This window comes from Amaranthus tricolor, chromosome 2, assembly GCF_026212465.1.
Source record: "Amaranthus tricolor cultivar Red isolate AtriRed21 chromosome 2, ASM2621246v1, whole genome shotgun sequence".
NCBI classification, from domain to species: domain Eukaryota; kingdom Viridiplantae; phylum Streptophyta; class Magnoliopsida; order Caryophyllales; family Amaranthaceae; genus Amaranthus; species Amaranthus tricolor.
The window spans coordinates 39,290,619-39,308,819 of NC_080048.1; the positions used below are offsets into that span (position 1 = coordinate 39,290,619).

Consider the following 18,201-nt stretch of genomic DNA (forward strand, 5'->3'; position numbering starts at 1 on the left):
TAACAACTATTAAAGACTACAAGTAGTATTCATTTATAATACCAAAATCTTAATCTCCAAAAATATCCATCACATGAATCAATAAATGAAAATGTGAAACAAATAAGTAATTTTTATTAAAAAAAATAAAAAATTAAGCTTCGGATAAACTTAATTACAAAAATTAAGCGTTTTCGTGTCCGAACCTAAGGTCAGATATGTTCGCAGTTACTAACAACAACGAACAATAAAATTGATCAAAAAAAGTCAAAATTGTTTGTTCGCAGTTACTAACAACAACGAACAATAAAATTGATCAAAAAAAGTCAAAATTGTTTGTTCGCAGTTACTAACAGCGAAAAAAAGAGACAATATCATAACGTTAAATGGGACAAAAAAAGGAAGTGATGTTTGTTCGCACTTAGTAACTGTGGACAAACACAAACATGAGTTCTTTTTTTTGTCCCATTTAACGTTATGATATTGTCTGTCTTTTGTTCGCAGTTAATAACTGCGAACAAATAATTTTGACCAATTTTTTTTTAGTTGTTAATAACTAGCTAACTGCGAACATGCCTGTCCTAAGGCTCGGACATGAAGACACTTATTTTTCGAATTAAGTTTATCGAAGTTTATTTTTTATTTCTTTTGTTAAAAATACTTATTTCACATTTTTTCAATACATTAGGTCCAATAGTCATCTATCGTCCACTCATCATCACTGAACAAACGTATTATATAAAATTGAGATTTATCGATTTTGGAAAGACATTAGATGATACATGAATTTTACAACTAATGGATTAACTTTTAAGTTGTTACTTTATATACATACATGATACATGATACATTAAAGGCTCATCTTGTACCAACAGAATTGCCTAGAGCAGAGTATTTCCAGCATATCTGGAGGTTTGATGGCGAATGCATATCCCAAAACATCAAAATGGTAACTGCCTTTTAACTTCACAAGTAATCAAAACTTAGCTTACATTTTAGTTTCTATACAAGAAGGAAGCTGCGGGGCGTGTTGTCGAAGGTCTAAAAGAATTCTAAGAAGTTGTTCCTGTTGACGAATTTACTGTAAATTACAGACACAGGAGAGAATAGAATACCAATGGAATGAAAGCATTGTCAAGTTGAGCTGTATAAGCCTCGAGCATGCCACTTGCTACCACCGCCAAGAGAAGTGAGCTCCAATTCTGCAACAATTTGATTGTTATTAAATCTCTATATGTGATCATTGCTAACTTTTAACAAGTGAAACTGGCTATCATCAACCAATTAATTTGCATAGTGACCAGATGACGGCTTATTCTTGCAGAGTGAGAGCTTTTTGGATGTAGTGTAGCAAATTAAAAGGGATGGAGGGAGTATGTTCTAGGCAAGTAAGCATTATAAACCTGTATGTATCCAGTAGATGCAAGAAGTGGGAGGAGAAACGAGCATGCTGCCAAGACAGATGTTATACCAGCAGCAGTCCCTTCAATAGTTTTCTCTATAAAAATAAAATAAGCAGAGTAGGTGGGAGATCAAACACTTAATTTTCTATTAATAAAGAAGCCAAACTGATATATGCCAGTGCACAGAAACTTACTTCCGGTCTTGCTCCACCTCAAAACACCATATTTGTGCCCAACCATTGATGCCTATGGAGAAAAATAAATACCATGTAAAGATAATTCTTATATAGAGATACAGTTCTGGACCTCTGGTAGAGCAAGAATTTGTGGAAAATCCACCCCCACAATCACCAGCGTGAATGGAATAATCGGGATAATTGCACTTCCACATTAATCAGCTTAATTGAATATAGAACATGAAATATACTATTGACAGCTCATGAAGTTATTTGTGAAGAAATCAGAAGTTCAAAACATCTGTGAAGACTGAAATGAAAGCACAAAATTTTTTAGTGCGAATGTGATTAATTTGGTATGAATGTAGAAAGTGACACACATAATGGTTTCCACATCAGATTATACTGGCTGATGCAAGGATATTAAGGTCCACGAACAGCCAGTAGTGTAATTTTACAGGCGTGCATAGGAATAGCATCTTCAGCAAGTTAAAATATTTCCGATGAAGAGCCTTTGTATAAAATCTTTAATTCAACTCCATGATAAATATTAGAATTGTAAAAAAAAAATGTTTGATACCTCAAAGAAAGGAAATACAGTAGCAGTCATGGTAAATAGTAAAACAATGTTCACAAATGTCTCATTTTATCAAACAAGGTCAAGGACTTATGTACATCCTATTTTTTCAACATAAGCTAACAAACATCAGGACCCTGTAACAAATCCATGCAATAGTCCTAGTCTTTATCTGGCCACTTCTCCCCAACCCCAAAGTCCCCACGCCCTTGTACTTGGTGAATCCTACTAACTTTAAGACCTTGCAAAACCTTAACGAGTTCTAATCTTTACAAAAATGACTTTCTAAGTTCCAACTTCGAACTCTGCTTCTTAAATATTATGTCTTCACCAAGAAGTAAATCAGCTTTTTAAATTTTCACTCTTCTTTCTCTATGCACATTCTCAACTTTTGATTCAAGATGGCTATTCATAAACTAAGTTGATATAACGATTTATTTTTTGAAAACCAAAGATATCGATTTACAAAAAATTCATTTAGTAGACTGTTGATTTCTGGAGATCATTGATCAACAATTTAGCACTCAAAAGTGAAACCAGTTCTGGCATAATCTCCATCACTCACCATTGTATCTCCAATTCCAAGGCTCAAAATACCAGCAAATGGAGCAAGTGGACGATCGTTAAATCCAGAAGATATCCATATAGGCAAGGCACATCCCAATAAGAGAGAAAAATGGCTGAAGCAAGCAAGAAGACGGAAAAAATTAACAGCCAATCCATTCACAGGCATTTGCTTCAATGATTATGCACAAATGGCAATATATACCTCACAATAAGAAGATCAGAGTCACGATGGTCTGTGAAAGCATTCATGAAAAGATGAATCATCTTCCCCATAGGCCAAATTCTCCATACCTGCCTACACAAAGTCGAATTAGAAAAGCAAATTGATCACAAGTGCACATAATATCACAAAGCTAGTACTCAGAACAAATGCAAGTTGCAAGGGGAAATTTTATTATTGCTAAATGAATAACGAGGGAAACAGAATATGAGAAGGAGAATGCTAACACAAAAAACATCATTTATTTAAAAAATAAAAAATAAAAAATAAAACTACTAATTTAGCATGCAAGTATTCAAAACACTCGGGACACCAAAAAACTGAACAAAAGCTATGCTATCAATCACAGGATGCATCCAACATGACTACTAAGTGGATCAAATATTTTTTGCTAGATATGGAAAAAAAATGCTACTTCCCATCAAGAGAAAACTAGAAAAATAAGTAAATTAAAGATTCACAATGAACTTACTCGAATAATTTCCAGGACTAAAAAAGCTGCTAAAGCCGCACCAAAAGAAAGATTGAGAAAATTTGGCTGTAGAGATATATAACATAAACAGAGCATTAGGCATTGCAAGGAGAAATAGATAAATTAAAATAACTATTGTAGAAGGGAATTAACCTGAAGAACAAGAGCAGGAACAAACATACAAACAGCCATTAGATGATAATACTTCCGCAGGAGGATACGCTCCACCTTACTACTCTTAGAAATGTTATAAAACCGATGCACTGAGACACAAATTACACCCACCCAGTAGATGCACAATGATAACCTCTTGAGCGGCTCAGAGAAGACAAATTCAAGTACCCTGTACAAGGATATTTAAAGTTACAATTTGCCCAACTAAAGATCCAATCTTAGCACTATAAATTTATGCAGCCCAAAGCCATTGCAACAAAGCACCAATTCTAGAATTGTATGCAAATCCAAACTTTATTAGGTCAGTATTTTTATATAAACAAAAAGTAATATTTCTTGTATATGTACAGCTGATGAAAGCGTGATTATCTCAATAATCATTTTGATGATGGTAAGAAGAAACGAAGTTTAAATGATTAACACGTGAATACTCAAGATTGAATCAGACTTGTCATTCTCACCCCCTCTTTGGACTCCATGAAAGATAGAGGCTCATTGCCCATCATAATTAAACTTCAAATGACTGTTGAATGTAACTGAGAACATTTCAAGCAAGATGGGATCATGGGAGTTGTTATAAGCCTTTTGAGTATTCTGGTAGCTTAGGTTAGGACCCAAGAATAATATTATAAGCTGCTCAATATATGGGGGGTAGAAGGGGCAAGAAAAAGTTGGCCTCTAGAAAGGGTGGTGATGGTGAGAGCCACAATATAAGGGGGAGCAAAGAAATAAAATGGGAACCAGAAAGAACGGGGGATGCAAAAGGAAACTTCAAACATCTGGTAAAAAATGTGAACACGTGAATTAAATTTTTTTTGGCCAAAAATTGGAAATAATTTTTTACGCCTCAAAAATGTTACTTGAAGAGTATTAGTGGGGACAAAATAGAAAAGTCAACTCCTTAAAAAATTAAAAAAGGTTATGGGAAAAGAACTTGCAAAAATGTGGAACACCAGGAATGCACATGCAAAAGATGAAAAGCATCAATACCACCATAAAGGATGCAAATTGAAATCCTGAACAAACTGCAGCCAGAGTGGAATGATTGTAGCCGAAATAACAGTTAGTAACGAGAAGAATAAAAGTGAGTGCCCAATCTCATTCCAGGTCCTCGCATTATAAGAGCTTGAGTTGCTGAAGAGACTGGTAATTCGAACACAAAACTTAAAAAATAAAGGAAATAAGAGGAGTCCTAGCAGATAGCCCTGCAACAAATGGAATATTTTATATTGTTAAGAGGAAGCTAATTCTAAAAAAAAGAATAACTAAACAAAATAAAATGAAATGAATAAGAGAAGGCCAAGGAGATAGCCCGGCAACAAATGAAATTTATGTATCTCATCCACCTCAACCAAACGCCAAGACATGAAAATGATCTTAAGACAATGTACCTGAATAATGGCGCTAATCTCACTTCTTTTAATTCTATATCGCTCATCAACCTCTGATACAAAGCGTTGTATAGCCTGATCAAAAGGGTAATTCTCTTTAACACAAATAAATTAGCAGAATGGTTCATCATCATCATAATTAAAAAGTTGGTACAGAAACCTTGAAAAGAGTAGACCTAAGCATGTCTCCGAAATAAGTAGTTAGACCAGCCGTCACCAAAAGTGCTTCTCCTTTAACATGGAATGAATTATAATTAATATAAAAGCATCTTTGTAGTAAAATTACCCTACAAAAAAGTTCAATATTTATTTGAGCTCAAATAGAAATTCTACTTGTAATTGCTTAAACAGCTAGCACCACAAACATCTTGGTAGTGGACAGATTGGCAAAAATTTATCATAATAGTGATTTTGAAAAAGCAATGCAGGACACAATTGTCTTTTGTGCATAATTTACCCCAGACAAACTGAAACAAACTGGATCCAAACTGCTGGAACAACACCTTATTTGTGCCCAGAAACTTAAATTTATATTACTTGATAGTGATTAGGGCAAATTGTCTAATGCTAATCTAGATTATAGGATAATGCAATTACAACAGCAATGCGTAAGCCTTAATTCCAACATACTTGATCAATTATATGATTCAAAACAAATCAACATAAGAGATCATTGGTAACAAAGATATACTACATTCAGACCTATCTAATACAGAATCTATAACCAAGAAAATCAATTTTGATCAATCATCAACATATATTCTCCAACTCCATTCATTCATACCTAAAGTCATATGCTCCTACTATTCTCAATGATTTAAGTCATCTTCACTAATGTTATTCATTAGTGTCATCTTTAGAGGTTGTTTGGTTGCAACTTATTTCCCTTTTGAATTACAAATTCCCAGGAAATAGCATAATGAGCTTGTGTTTGGTTGATAACAAATTTAAAGAACATTAGAAACTAAAATTCCAAGTGATAGTTCCTATAAAGTAAAGGAATTTAATAAACACGTTACCCCCTAGGTAATTACAAATTTAATGTCTACGGTTCAAAGCTCCTATTTACCGCAAAATTTATTCTAACTTATGATAAGGCTTAAGTGAATTAAAATTTCAAATGACTTAAGCTTAGATTGGAGGTAAGGAAATGCTTTGGAAGGTTACACAAGCTTTAATGGAATCCAGGGAAAAAAAATGAGTGGCAATGCCTGCCTGCTGTAGGTGGGTTAAAATTGGATAAATGTATCTCCTTACATACACATCATTGCCAGGTGGATCCTGCGGGGATAAAGCAAAGGTTCCAACAACAGGTTAAGGTGCAAAACGAACCTCCACAAGTGACATAGGTCATTTTGGGTTAAACTGACACCAACTGGAGCTGTCCAATCTGCATGATTTCATTCTCCAAGACCTATTGTGAATCTCCCTTAGTATCACATAAGCAAGGCACACTAAGACGCTATGGGTGCTCCATAGTTTGAAAATGCCTTATGAAATAGACGCAAATGAAAAAAAATGGAAACTGCTAAGGTGCTCCATTTTTGCCTTTCAAAAATAGCTCAAATTGAAGGCACCCAGGAGCATTTGAGACTAAATATTTAAACTATGGCAAGATTGGCTACTCTGGCATGATCACTTTGTTATCCAAACATGGAAAATAGCAGAACTCATCATGCAAAACAAAATAGTCTATTTGACAATGCAGATAAAAACTTTTCATCAATTTTATGGGAGTCTAACATAAATTTAAGCAGAGACTAGATCAAAAATTCCTTATTATATGTCATGCTTCATAGCCTCCTTATAAATAAGAGAATGGGATTTTGAATAGAAGAATATGTTGCACAAAAGAGCTTTGAGCTTGAGTTACCCTTTACCCCTCAATCAAGAACTTTGTGAACCATTATTCAAATAACACTAGATATTTTCTTAGCTTCATATGTTCTAATTATCATGCTTGGTTGAGTTCTTCATTGAGAACTTTTGTGATTCTAAGTGGCAAATCATAGCCTAAAATCGTAGTTTTTTAAAATTTTTTATTATTTAAAAAAATCACATTTGTGAAAGGTATATTTTATTTGCTTCTTCCTGGTCAGAAACCAACAAATCAACCAATCACTAGGTCCAAAGTAGAAACACAAGTTCACAAGATGTCTACAAGCTACCATTATATTTAAAAAGTTTAAACTCAACCTAGAGTCCCAGACAAAAAGCTAGCTTCCATAAATGTCATACGAAACACAAAAGAAAAAATAAGATCAGACAAACACAAACCTATGGAGGCACAAGATGGGAAAGTATAGAGAATGTGCTGAATCAACTTCACTGCAGCTACTCCATGGCCCAGCATCCACATAAGTATCAACACCAAATGCATCCCTTGTATATTTAGATCAAGTCATACAGTCATTAAGCAATACTCAACACATCTATATTATATAACAAAGTAGTATAAGAAAGATAGCACAACTTAATAATCCATCAATGATTAATGCCTATCATTTTGCAGGAAACATCAAATGTTGGACATTACCAAGACTTACCATGGTCAAAACCATCAAGTGGGAGAATCAAGTACAGCTGTGCACTCAGCATCAAACAAGCAAAGCCACACTTCAGTTCCAATCTATTCCTACTTGGATATCTGGTGACCAGGCCAAGGAATAGAAGTATACTGAAACAGCTGATAGATGTAGTCCAAAAAAGTAATTTCTGATACTGAAATTCTGCACAACATGAGAATGCTAAATATACAGAATAATTAAAGTAAAAAAATCACATTGCAAACAGATGTTGCATATTAAATAACAACAAAAACATTTAAAATAACAATTCACTACTACACAAAAAAGGAAATAAGAAATAAAAAGGTGGTCAGTTCATCATGGAGACTTATGATCCATCATCCAACAAGAATAGAGCTACTAAATTTCTCTATCATCATTTACACATTCTTAAATGTGACGGTCTCATGGTGAGCCTATCTTTATTGGGATGGTCCAATGTACATATATCATCTTAAAGTGATCACTTCTAACCTTAAAGTGATCTCTTTGATCACTTATAATCTTAAATTGATCACTTGAAATCTTAAAATGATTAATTTTGAGAAATAAACTAATTATATGGACTCGTCTCATAATGAGACGGTCTTATACAAGACAAGCTGCATAATTTAGCATAATTTAAATTTCATTGCTGACCCAAAATATGAAAAATTATAACAAAAAACTTAAAATCATCTTACCTCATCCCAATGAATTGACGGGCATAAAAAAATCAATCTTAAAAGATTGGAAAAATATAGGAGTAATCATTTATCTATCTCATTTTCTATATCTATTTATATCTATATCTATACTATTAAAAACTAGCTAGGAGTGTATACAATCAAATGTCTATTACTAGCCCTTTCCTGGTTCAAACCTCACACAGCAAGCGAAAAACATAACCAACCCATCATAATACTCAAAAGCAAATCCTAATTATATGCATCAAACCTTCAACTACCTTAATGGGAGAAAACATTAGAAAAAGAGGACAAAAGCATACCAGTAATTGCAACTTCAGCCAATCGCAATCCTCTTGATAGCTGTATCAGCTTAGAAAACACCACTGTGGGCAAGGTAACTGTTCCCAGCAGTATACCTGATGACGCACCTGGTCTGCACAATCAATATCTTATAATTATTATCACTCGGATCTATACTTCTTTGGTTTAAGATTATAATGAACTATATAAAATGACTCAAGATTACTGTACACTTTTTATAACTTCACATAGTGTTCGTTACCAAGAGACAATAGGAAACAACTTCCTTATCACTAACCACTAACAAGGATAAGACACCCTAATTCCGATCCCCAGAGCATGCCAGGTGGAATGGAATACGGGTAATAGAATGTTGTTAATTTTTCAATGTCAATTGAAATCAAAACTCAAAATCCTAGGAATTAATGCAAAACCTATTAATAAAATTCAAATATTTCACCTTCAAAATTACATAGTCCCTAATAAAGCTTACTCCGAAAACCCCCAAATCTGCAACAATTGAAACACAACTACAATCAAAAACAGCAATAATATTCAATTACCTGACATTGAAGTTAACTGTAGTGGAATTTTCAACAGAAATCTCGACAAATAAAGCAGCACAGGCGAGAAGAGAGAGAGAGAGACTTTCGAATGGGAAAATTGAAATAGAAGTGGAGAAAACGATGCGTGCAAGGACGAATAAAACGACGACTCTCTCGCCAGTAAATAGCGAAGAAGCCATGGATGCCATTCCAGAAGAGCTCCACTAATTGATCACCGCCATTGAAAGGATCCTCTCATTAAATCAAATTGATGGATTTTCCTCGTGTGAATGAAAGAAAATTTCTGACCGTAAAAAACCGCGTCATTTCTTTTCATTTGCGGCGACTTGCGCTTTAAGAGATGGACGACGTCAACAACTCACCCAATCCTAACTAACATATGATAGGCGGCCAAAATTTTACACCGTATTCATTTCAGGTCAACTACTTTTAGTGAATTAGTAAGATTTATTATCATAACATTGATTACTTTTTTTTTTTTTTTTTTTAAGTTAGCATCAACAAATTTGTTTCTTTTAAGTTTGCATCACATGATTTATAAATTTTCTCATATTTAAATTATCATTTAGTCTCTCAAGAGGATGTCTCTTTGAGAGACGTATCTCAAATTCAGCCCATTAAAAATTAATACCTACTTATTGTATTCTTAATTGTCTACATACATTATCGTTAATGTATACTTATCATATCCTTAATGCCTACTTTTAATATTTTAGTGTCTACTTACATCATTCTTAATGTCTACTTACAATATTTTAAAAAATATATAATGGACCGGCTCAATTAAAGATGATCTCTCAAAAAGACCGTCTCTCACAAAAATTTGTGTTAAATTATATTGTGCAAACTTAAATAAACAAAGATAATATTGTCAATGTGCTTTGCTATTTGACTATTCATGCAATAATAAATACGTGATTTTTATCCTAATCACCTTATATTTGAGAATGACAAGGTTTGGATAGTCATTTTTAATTTTTCAATTTTAACTATTTTGAAAACAAAATTTGATTTAAATCTAAATTTGAAAATTTTTGATTTGAAACAATAAATTTAAGCAAATTTCAGATTTTCAAATAAAATAATTGTTCCTAAACATGGCATAAAATATAATTTATTAAAAAAATAGCCAATGAAATGAGGAAGCTATATTATTAATTTATTTTTATATTTATTATATCATTACTTTCCCACTAATTTTGTATTAGAAAAAAATATTTCAAATCTTCACTCAGACGGTTCTTTTTATGTTAAGTCAGAATAATATTTTTTGGTATGTTCATAACGTTTAGGAAAATTTTTTAGCGCGTTTTACAATTCATGTAACTAATACCTTTTGTGGATTTGATTTATTTAAAAAGTACCTAGATCTTAATAACTAATTACCCATTTTTTTCTTGCACTTATTGATCCAAATTAAGTGTTTTTCCGAAAGTTAAGTCTAATCTCAATTGAAGCGTATTTTCTAGTCTAAAGGAGGTCGTTTAACTTTAAGCTTAATTTGATGACTCTTCATCCTAAGGCTAAGGCGACCTTCAATTTTGTCATTTAAAATCATGAATTACTATTACTATAGAATAATAAAACTCATGGATTCTACAAACAGTAACTCTTGTGAGAAACGATCCCTCAAGTTTAGACCCATCAGATTATTGGAATTAATATAAAGCAAAAATAATAATAAAAAAAAGACGGCATGCTCCAGTAGCAAACGTTCCCCAAGGTAACCTTACATATTTCAAGGTCACGATTGCAAAACTTATTGGAAACTGAGGTAATGTAATCATCATCAAAACTATTCTGATTTCTCATACATTAAAACTAAAATTATCAGATTCAAATGAGTATTCTCCCTCCATTTCGTTTTTCTTCATCTTCAACAACATGGATGAATTCATGCAAAAATTCGAAGATTACGTGACTCAAACTCAACGGGATTCGTTTTTAAGAGACATATAAATAAGTTTGGTTTTATTTTCCTTCAAGAATTCAATAAATTATAATCAAATAAAAAAAAACTGATGTTTCTCAATGCTGTTTTTGGTAGTTCCATTAAATGATGAGCATACTCAGCTTGAGCACGGCGATGGAAGTAAAACTAGTGAACATGAAGGTTAGTTTTGCATTTGATAACATATTATTTAAGTTGGTTACTATAAATTGGATGTAAATAAATTTCAAGGTGATATTTAATACTTACAAGTTGGTATTAGATATTATTCATTATAGTTTATGTAAGAATTCGAATTTTTTTTATAAGTTGACATTAAATAGTTTACAGTTTGGCATTAAATAGTTTTAAATAGGCAGATGCTATCCTAAATTGGCACTAGATAATTTTTAAATTGGCATTAAAAAGTTTTTAAATTGCATTAGATAGTTTTAAAGTGGCATTACATAGTTTTAAATTGGTATTAGATACTATCCTATATTGGCGTTAGGTAGTTTCAAATTGGCATTATATAATTTTCAAATTGGCGTTAGATTGTTTCAAATTGGCATTAGATGGGTTCAAATTGGTATTAGATAGTATTCAAATTGGCATTAAATAGTTTTCAAATTAGATAGTTTTAAATTGGTAGTAAGGATAGTTTGAAATTGGCATTATATAGTTTTAAATTGTCATTATATTACTAGTTAAATTGGCATTATATAGTATTCAAACTGGCATTAAATAGTTTCAAATTTGTATTATATGGTATATAAATTGGCATTAGATATTCCCAAATTGGCATTAGATTTTTATAAGTTGACATTTGGTGATTATATATATTTGTGACAGGATGTAATTATGACAAGCAACTACAAATCATCAACCATGACAGAGATGACGATATTACAACGAACATTGATTATGCTAATTTCCACTTCTCTTCTTGTTCACCAATTTCCACTGCCCTGTTAGGCAGTGGTATCTCTTCAACTGACGGGTTCACACCCTCTGCATCATCAACCCCCTACGCAATCCCCTTGCACCAGTCGCTGTATTGGTGCATGAGTGGTAGTCTCTCGAGCGCGATTATCGCTTTCCCAAAACCAGCAGCCCTTTCAGCCTCAATTCTAGTTTTGAGGAGCTTCTCGTTCAGATGCTGAACTAGGGGCAAAGACCTAGGATACGGTCTTCCCTGAAAAGGAAATTTATAACAATAGCAGACAAGTAATACAAGCACACATCCAATAACAAAATTAATGCGATTGTCTCCGTTCACACGATATACAGTGTCACACAAACTATCTAAGGTGAAAGAACACCAATCAAAGGAATTAATCAAAGCGGGATTAGAAATAGCAGAATACACTGTCTTCCTGATCTTGAAATCAGGAAGAGGGGCTAATAAAATAGAGATGACATACAACACAAATAGTTTTTTAAATTCATCCCCTTCATCAGGGAACCTCGTAAACAAGTGAGGAAGATGTTTCGCCCTCATCGCGTCTGGATTAGGAAACCCTAGAGTTTTAACCCATGCATCATACCCGTTTTCATGGGTGCAGGCTTTTATTTTGATTTGATTTGTTGGATTTAGCGGCAAACCAAATATATCAAATACATCATCAGCGTTTATGACGTATCCTCTGTTGTTGGGTATATTCTAAATCCGGTTAACATGGTCAAAGTGAGCAATAAGGAATGGTATAATGCCAGAAGGCATTTTACCGCACTTGACCTTCAGCAAACCAAAAAATCCGATGGCATTCACATCACGAATTTGAGCCGGAGTGAGAGTAAATTCTTCTTTACCATTACTAAGGAAAAGATGTGGTTTGCAGTTTATGTAAATAGCTCTGTCAACACTGCATACAAAATGGCAAACAATAAAAACTTGTATCATACTAAATCTCAATTTACATTAAATGAAATAACTAGTGCCAATTTATAAGTTATATATTGGCAATTTACACTGATCTAATACCAACTTATATCACGCTAAACATGCATTTACAATATATTTGTAACAATATATATCTTACAATTTATAATATAATAAATATTAATTCACATAAACTAATGCCAAATAATACATATTAAATGCCAACTTACACAGATTAAAACATTACTTAGAATAACATGATCTACTGCCAACTTACAATAACCTAATCCCAACTTATAATAACTTAATCCCAACTTACGATACCCTAATCCCAACTTATAATAACCTAATTCCAATTTAAAATAACCTAATCCCAACTTACAATAATACAACAAAAACCTAATTCCAATAATCTAATGCCATTTACACTGATAACCTAATCCCAACTTATAATAACCAAATCCCAAATTACAATAACCTAATCCCAACTTACAATAATTTAATGCCATTTACACTAACAACGTAATCCCAACTTACAATAAGCTCATCCCAAATTACAATAAGCTCATCCCAATTTACACAGATTAAAACGTCAATTAGAGTAACATGATCTAATGCCAACTTATATTGTATTAAATGCCAACTTATATTAATGAAAACTTATATAAATATTAAGAGAAAACTTTTATCATATTATAACGAATTAAATGCCAACTTACAAAACACTAAAGCCAATTTGTCACATATTAAGTTTCGATTTACATAAAAAAACCCCAATTTACAAAAAAAAAAAAAAACCCTCATTTACAGTAGATCTAATGCCAATTTTGTCAGATCTAAAGTCGATTTAAATATATATAAAAAAAGTTTACTTACGATCCTTCATTTGTTTCCATTTTGACGTAAAATAGTTTAGCCTTCTTCTTTTTTGGTTTTGGGCTGGAACCTTGTACATCACCACTCGTTTCCGGATTTTGGTCTGGTCATCTCAAATTTTCGATTGCAGATGCTAGAGTTTGTTCATCATCCATGTCTAATATCAAAAATAATTTCGATTTTAGTTCATTAAAGAATAAAATTTGGTTAGTAATGGAATAAAACACTCGAAAATGGCGAAAATGAAGAAAAAAATAACCACGAAAAAGTAACCAAAATTGCATGTGAAAAAAAAGAAGAAAAAACTGTAATTTAATCATACCTGGCTGTAGTTGAAGGAACTAGGAGAATGTCTGCTTGAAAAAAATGGCGAGTGATAAGGAAGATATTTGATTGAGAATTAAAAGGAAACGAGAAGAAGAAAGAAAAGGGAAAATGGTGAGTCAAGTGCTTAATTGAAACTAAAATGGGAGGTTTTGAATATAGAAGGTCTTTTTTTAAAAAATAATGATTACAGTTTTGAGTGAGGGAAATGACGCGTATTACAGGGAGACAAAATCAATAATGAGTTGCAGTTTCCAATTGCATCCTAACTTGACATGATTACACCTAAACTGCCTTAATTACTGAAATTCATTTTATTTCTTTTTTATTTTAAATTGGGCCGGCTAATAGAGACTACAAATTCATTTCGTAGTGTGTATTATATGCTGCCTTAATTATTAAAAATATAATAATAAACAAACTGGAGATAAATTATATATGTAAATATAACAAAAAAAAAAAGTTAAATTAATTTATATATAAAAATCAAACAAACTCAAAAAAATCTAAAAATATTATATACCAAAATTGGAGAAAGAAAATCAAATCTCTTAAAAAATAAATACTATTTTTTCAGAAAAAAAATCTCAAATTTAATTTGTCTTTCTTTCCCTCGTGTATTTACAAAAATGGATGTGTAGATGAACAAATAAGAGGGGAGAATAAAGGGAGGGGGAGAGGATAAGGCTAATAAGCTTCTGTATTTGTGGGCAAAAATGGAGCTTGCCATCCATAACCACTCATTTTCGATTGTTCCTCTGTACAAAGGTTACCCTCATTTTCCTTCTTTTCTCTTTTGTACTATACTAATTCTCTTATATTATTATGTTGTTCTGCTACATGATTAAATGGTAATCTCTAGATGGGTTGAATGAAATATTTGTGTTGATGGGTGAACTCATTTACCCTAATTCTGGTTTAGTTTCTGCTCTTGTTCTTACACAGATGGCTTTGTGTCTATAAAGGCTAATGTTAATGCTTTTTCATAGTCTAATCATCATGTTACTCGTATTGGAGGTTTTAAGTATGTTTAATATCAATATGTTCGATGGAATATGAGATGTCGGCCGTTGAGAGTTGAGACCTTCAGTTATCGACTGACATGCAAATGAAAATTGTTTATTTTAATAGTCTAACAGGGGAAATCTAGGTCTGGTCTATCTAGCTCATTGTTCGGATCATTTGATAAAAAACCTATTAAAATATAATATATAATTGTGTAACGTAAAGCACATTAACAATGACAGTCGAGATGGTTTAACGCACGAGTGTTCCACCCACCTTATACCAGTACGATGGATTCGCCCTTAGTCTCTAAGTACCAAACCACCAATTCATTAGTTATTACTAACCATTAAAAGTGACGATTCTAGAATACTTACATAGGATGGGCCAAATGCCCATCTGAACGAACTTGCCTGTTATTCTTCTTTGTTATATACTGCATAATTTAATATTAATATGATTTTTAATCAAATGAATTGGGTTATGGCTCGGACAGGGTTAGACCTAGATTCCCCTACTCACCAATGTGTTCGAAATTTAAGTACACAAGGATGAGCTTAAAGATCTTCAAGGAAAAAACACTTATGGGTACTTGGGTTGATTCCAATCATGTAAGTTGCAAGGAAAATGAGGTAATGAGTGATAATGAGAAATTGCAAGAAAAACTCTCAAGGACATTGGTGGCAATGTTTCTCTAGCCTTCATGTATTAGTGTTTACCTCTTTTTTTGAGCTGCATATATTGAGTTTTTCACTATTCTCATACTCTATTCTTGATTATGTGAAGTGGGTTATGTGTTTTTATAGCTATCAAATATGTCATGGGAACCAGGGTTGGCCTAGACAGGGGTTCAATTCTCACCACTATAGGAATGATTAATTCCCCCTCCCCTCCTTGCCCGTATGTAATTCTCCAGCCTTACCCCGTACCATAAAAAAGCAGTCCGATATGTCATATGTTGGAAAAATACATGTAAATAGTCCATTAGGTAACTGGTTCTACGTCAAACATACATAATACACTACAAAAGAATGCTTATACATCGACATGGCTTTTCCTTGCAAAAAATGTCGCTAAGAGCATATAGCGACAGAAACCGTCCGTTGCTAGATGCTTCATTGCAAAGGCCTCTTTTGTCGTTATATTGGACAAGGAAAAGTTTTTCGCCAACTATAGTGAGTCCTCCAATGGTCCTTGGAGTTTAAATTCTATTTATCTACCCACTAGGACATTACATAGTTTATGTGATCTCTCTAGTTTTTGTTACATAAATAACATAACTGTCTTGTGATTTACATTGTTTTAATATGATAAAGTGACTAGGACCCAAGGGCTTGAAGTTGCATGGTCTCAGAAGGAACACCTTGAGAATATCTTCTGCACTTCCAGAAACAGTGTTGTCTATAACTATAGCAACTGCTGTTGTTGGTGCAGCAGCTACTGTTCTTGTTAAAAGAACCCAACAGTCTGAAAAAAGGTGTGTTCACTTTCACTTTTATTTTCCTCCATATACTGGGAAGTCTGCTCAATATAGCAATTTGTTAAGTAACCGGCTCAACCAAAAGCTTAATTTGATGGTTGATGCCCCATGATACGTTATATACTCTAACACACCCCCTTACACGAGAGCGTTTTGGGCCAGAAGTGTGGATGCAGCACAAGCCCTTAGTGGTTGAGATTTGAGCCCGTGACCTCTTGTCACTCTGGCTCTAATACCATATCAAGAAACCAACTCAACCAAAAGCTAAAGTTGATGATTGAGGCCCATGATATGTTATATACACTAAGCTAGGTGGGGTCTTGAGGGTCAAATTTACGCAATTTTACCCTTGTAAAAACAAACAACTTATTTTCGATTGACTGATGATTGCAAATATCATCTACAACTTCACTTAGATATAAAGTGTTCCTGTTATAATGCACCAATTTACTAGTTCATTATCATCCAAAACGGAGAACTATAATTCTTTGGCTTCATCAAGAATCAGTATATGTGATTGCTATGTTTCATAGTTTCCAAAGACGATTCTTCAACCTACTATGTTAAGCTGAATAATTTGCTTGTAAATGTGACTGTTGTAGTGTTGTTAATGCAAAATGAGGAGACAATCACGATTGTGATAACATCACGGTGATACAGTATTAAGAGTAATGCAGTTCTCGTAACGCCAAATATCATCCATAAGCATGAGATCGTGTTTCTTTAAACGGCTCAAAACACATTTTTTACACACATTAAATTATATAGGTTCGTTCTGTTTTCGAAAACCTTTACAACGCAGTTGATGCGATGTAGTTTTGTTTTTGCACTATGCTTCCACCTTCCGATGAATCTAGTTTGAATCTTTTAATCGAGTTTCCACATATAATTGCGAAGCAACTGAAGCATATGTTTTTGATTGAATGAAGTCAGACTCTGGTAAAAACTTGCGAAGATTGTGGCGGTTCTGGTATATGCTCAGAGTGCAAAGGAGAAGGATTTGTGCTTCAGAAACTGTCTGAAGCAAACGCTGAAAGGGCTCGGATGATATCTAAAACTGCAGCAACACGCTATACAGCTGGGTAATACATTCTCTTATACCATCTAATATCTACAACTAGATTTGGTCGCGTTTTCATCTAGCTTGTTCGTTGTGCCCTTGCACTGAAGGCGTAAAGTCTTCATCTGATTGTTCTGATTGGAACAGGCTTCCTCGGAAATGGAGCTACTGTACGAAGTGTTCATCAGGTCGTTCCTGTAGTACCTGCAGCGGCAGTGGAAAACTGAGTTTGTAATTGTTCGCAACATCTTGGCTTTGATTACTTAAGTCGATGTTTGGTTCCTATCCATCTAGTGTGTCTTTTGTTCCCGCGTCTTCTTGGTTCTATCATGCCTAGATCGTTGTAACTACATCTTTTTTGTTAGTTGGTTTCAGTCGAAAAAATGATCGAGTTTGAAAGATTTCGAGGTTGTTGGCTGTATGCCCGTATCTTTTGAGTTCGTCCTTGTGAATGTGCAAAAAAATTTGTCAAAATTGCTAATTTGAGTGCACTATTGGTTAAAAATTTGATGTAGAAATATTGATTTACATGTTTATAAAAGGTGAGTTGTAGATTTACAACATACCATTTGAAATGTCAAAAA

At 33.3% G+C, this 18,201-nt stretch overlaps 2 protein-coding genes across 2 annotated transcripts; one reads left to right on the top strand and one right to left on the bottom strand.

Moving 5' to 3' along the window:
- Positions 1-755: 755 nt before the first annotated feature.
- Positions 756-9,465, bottom strand: LOC130807033 (dolichol kinase EVAN). The gene is made up of 14 exons (XM_057672314.1): positions 9,058-9,465; positions 8,515-8,627; positions 7,506-7,688; positions 7,237-7,341; positions 5,120-5,190; positions 4,960-5,034; positions 4,559-4,773; positions 3,548-3,737; positions 3,395-3,460; positions 2,905-2,993; positions 2,701-2,815; positions 1,577-1,628; positions 1,383-1,477; positions 756-1,181 (listed from the first exon to the last, which is right to left on the bottom strand). Exons 1-14 carry the CDS (start codon positions 9,246-9,248, stop codon positions 1,068-1,070), a joined length of 1,674 nt encoding a protein of 557 aa, XP_057528297.1. The 5' UTR covers positions 9,249-9,465; the 3' UTR covers positions 756-1,067.
- Positions 9,466-14,632: 5,167 nt separating this feature from the next.
- On the top strand, positions 14,633-18,201 carry LOC130806620 (uncharacterized). Its single transcript, XM_057671769.1, has 4 exons — positions 14,633-14,840; positions 16,401-16,554; positions 17,487-17,639; positions 17,765-18,201. The coding sequence occupies exons 1-4, from the start codon at positions 14,789-14,791 to the stop codon at positions 17,850-17,852; spliced, it is 447 nt and encodes a 148-aa protein (XP_057527752.1). The 5' UTR covers positions 14,633-14,788; the 3' UTR covers positions 17,853-18,201.

Excerpts from the sequence above, each read along its gene's own strand:
- LOC130807033 (XM_057672314.1), bottom strand. The coding sequence starts at position 9,248 with ATGGCATCCATGGCTTCTTCGCTATTTACTGGCGAGAGAGTCGTCGTT. Across the intron at positions 5,191-7,236 it reads CCCATCTTGTGCCTCCATAG|GAGAAGCACTTTTGGTGACG; the intron begins GTTTGTGTTTGT and ends TCCATGTTAAAG. Across the intron at positions 1,629-2,700 it reads TTGGAATTGGAGATACAATG|GCATCAATGGTTGGGCACAA; the intron begins GTGAGTGATGGA and ends TTTTCTCCATAG.
- LOC130806620 (XM_057671769.1), top strand. The coding sequence starts at position 14,789 with ATGGAGCTTGCCATCCATAACCACTCATTTTCGATTGTTCCTCTGTAC. Across the intron at positions 14,841-16,400 it reads GATTGTTCCTCTGTACAAAG|GACCCAAGGGCTTGAAGTTG; the intron begins GTTACCCTCATT and ends TAAAGTGACTAG. Across the intron at positions 16,555-17,486 it reads ACCCAACAGTCTGAAAAAAG|TCAGACTCTGGTAAAAACTT; the intron begins GTGTGTTCACTT and ends GATTGAATGAAG.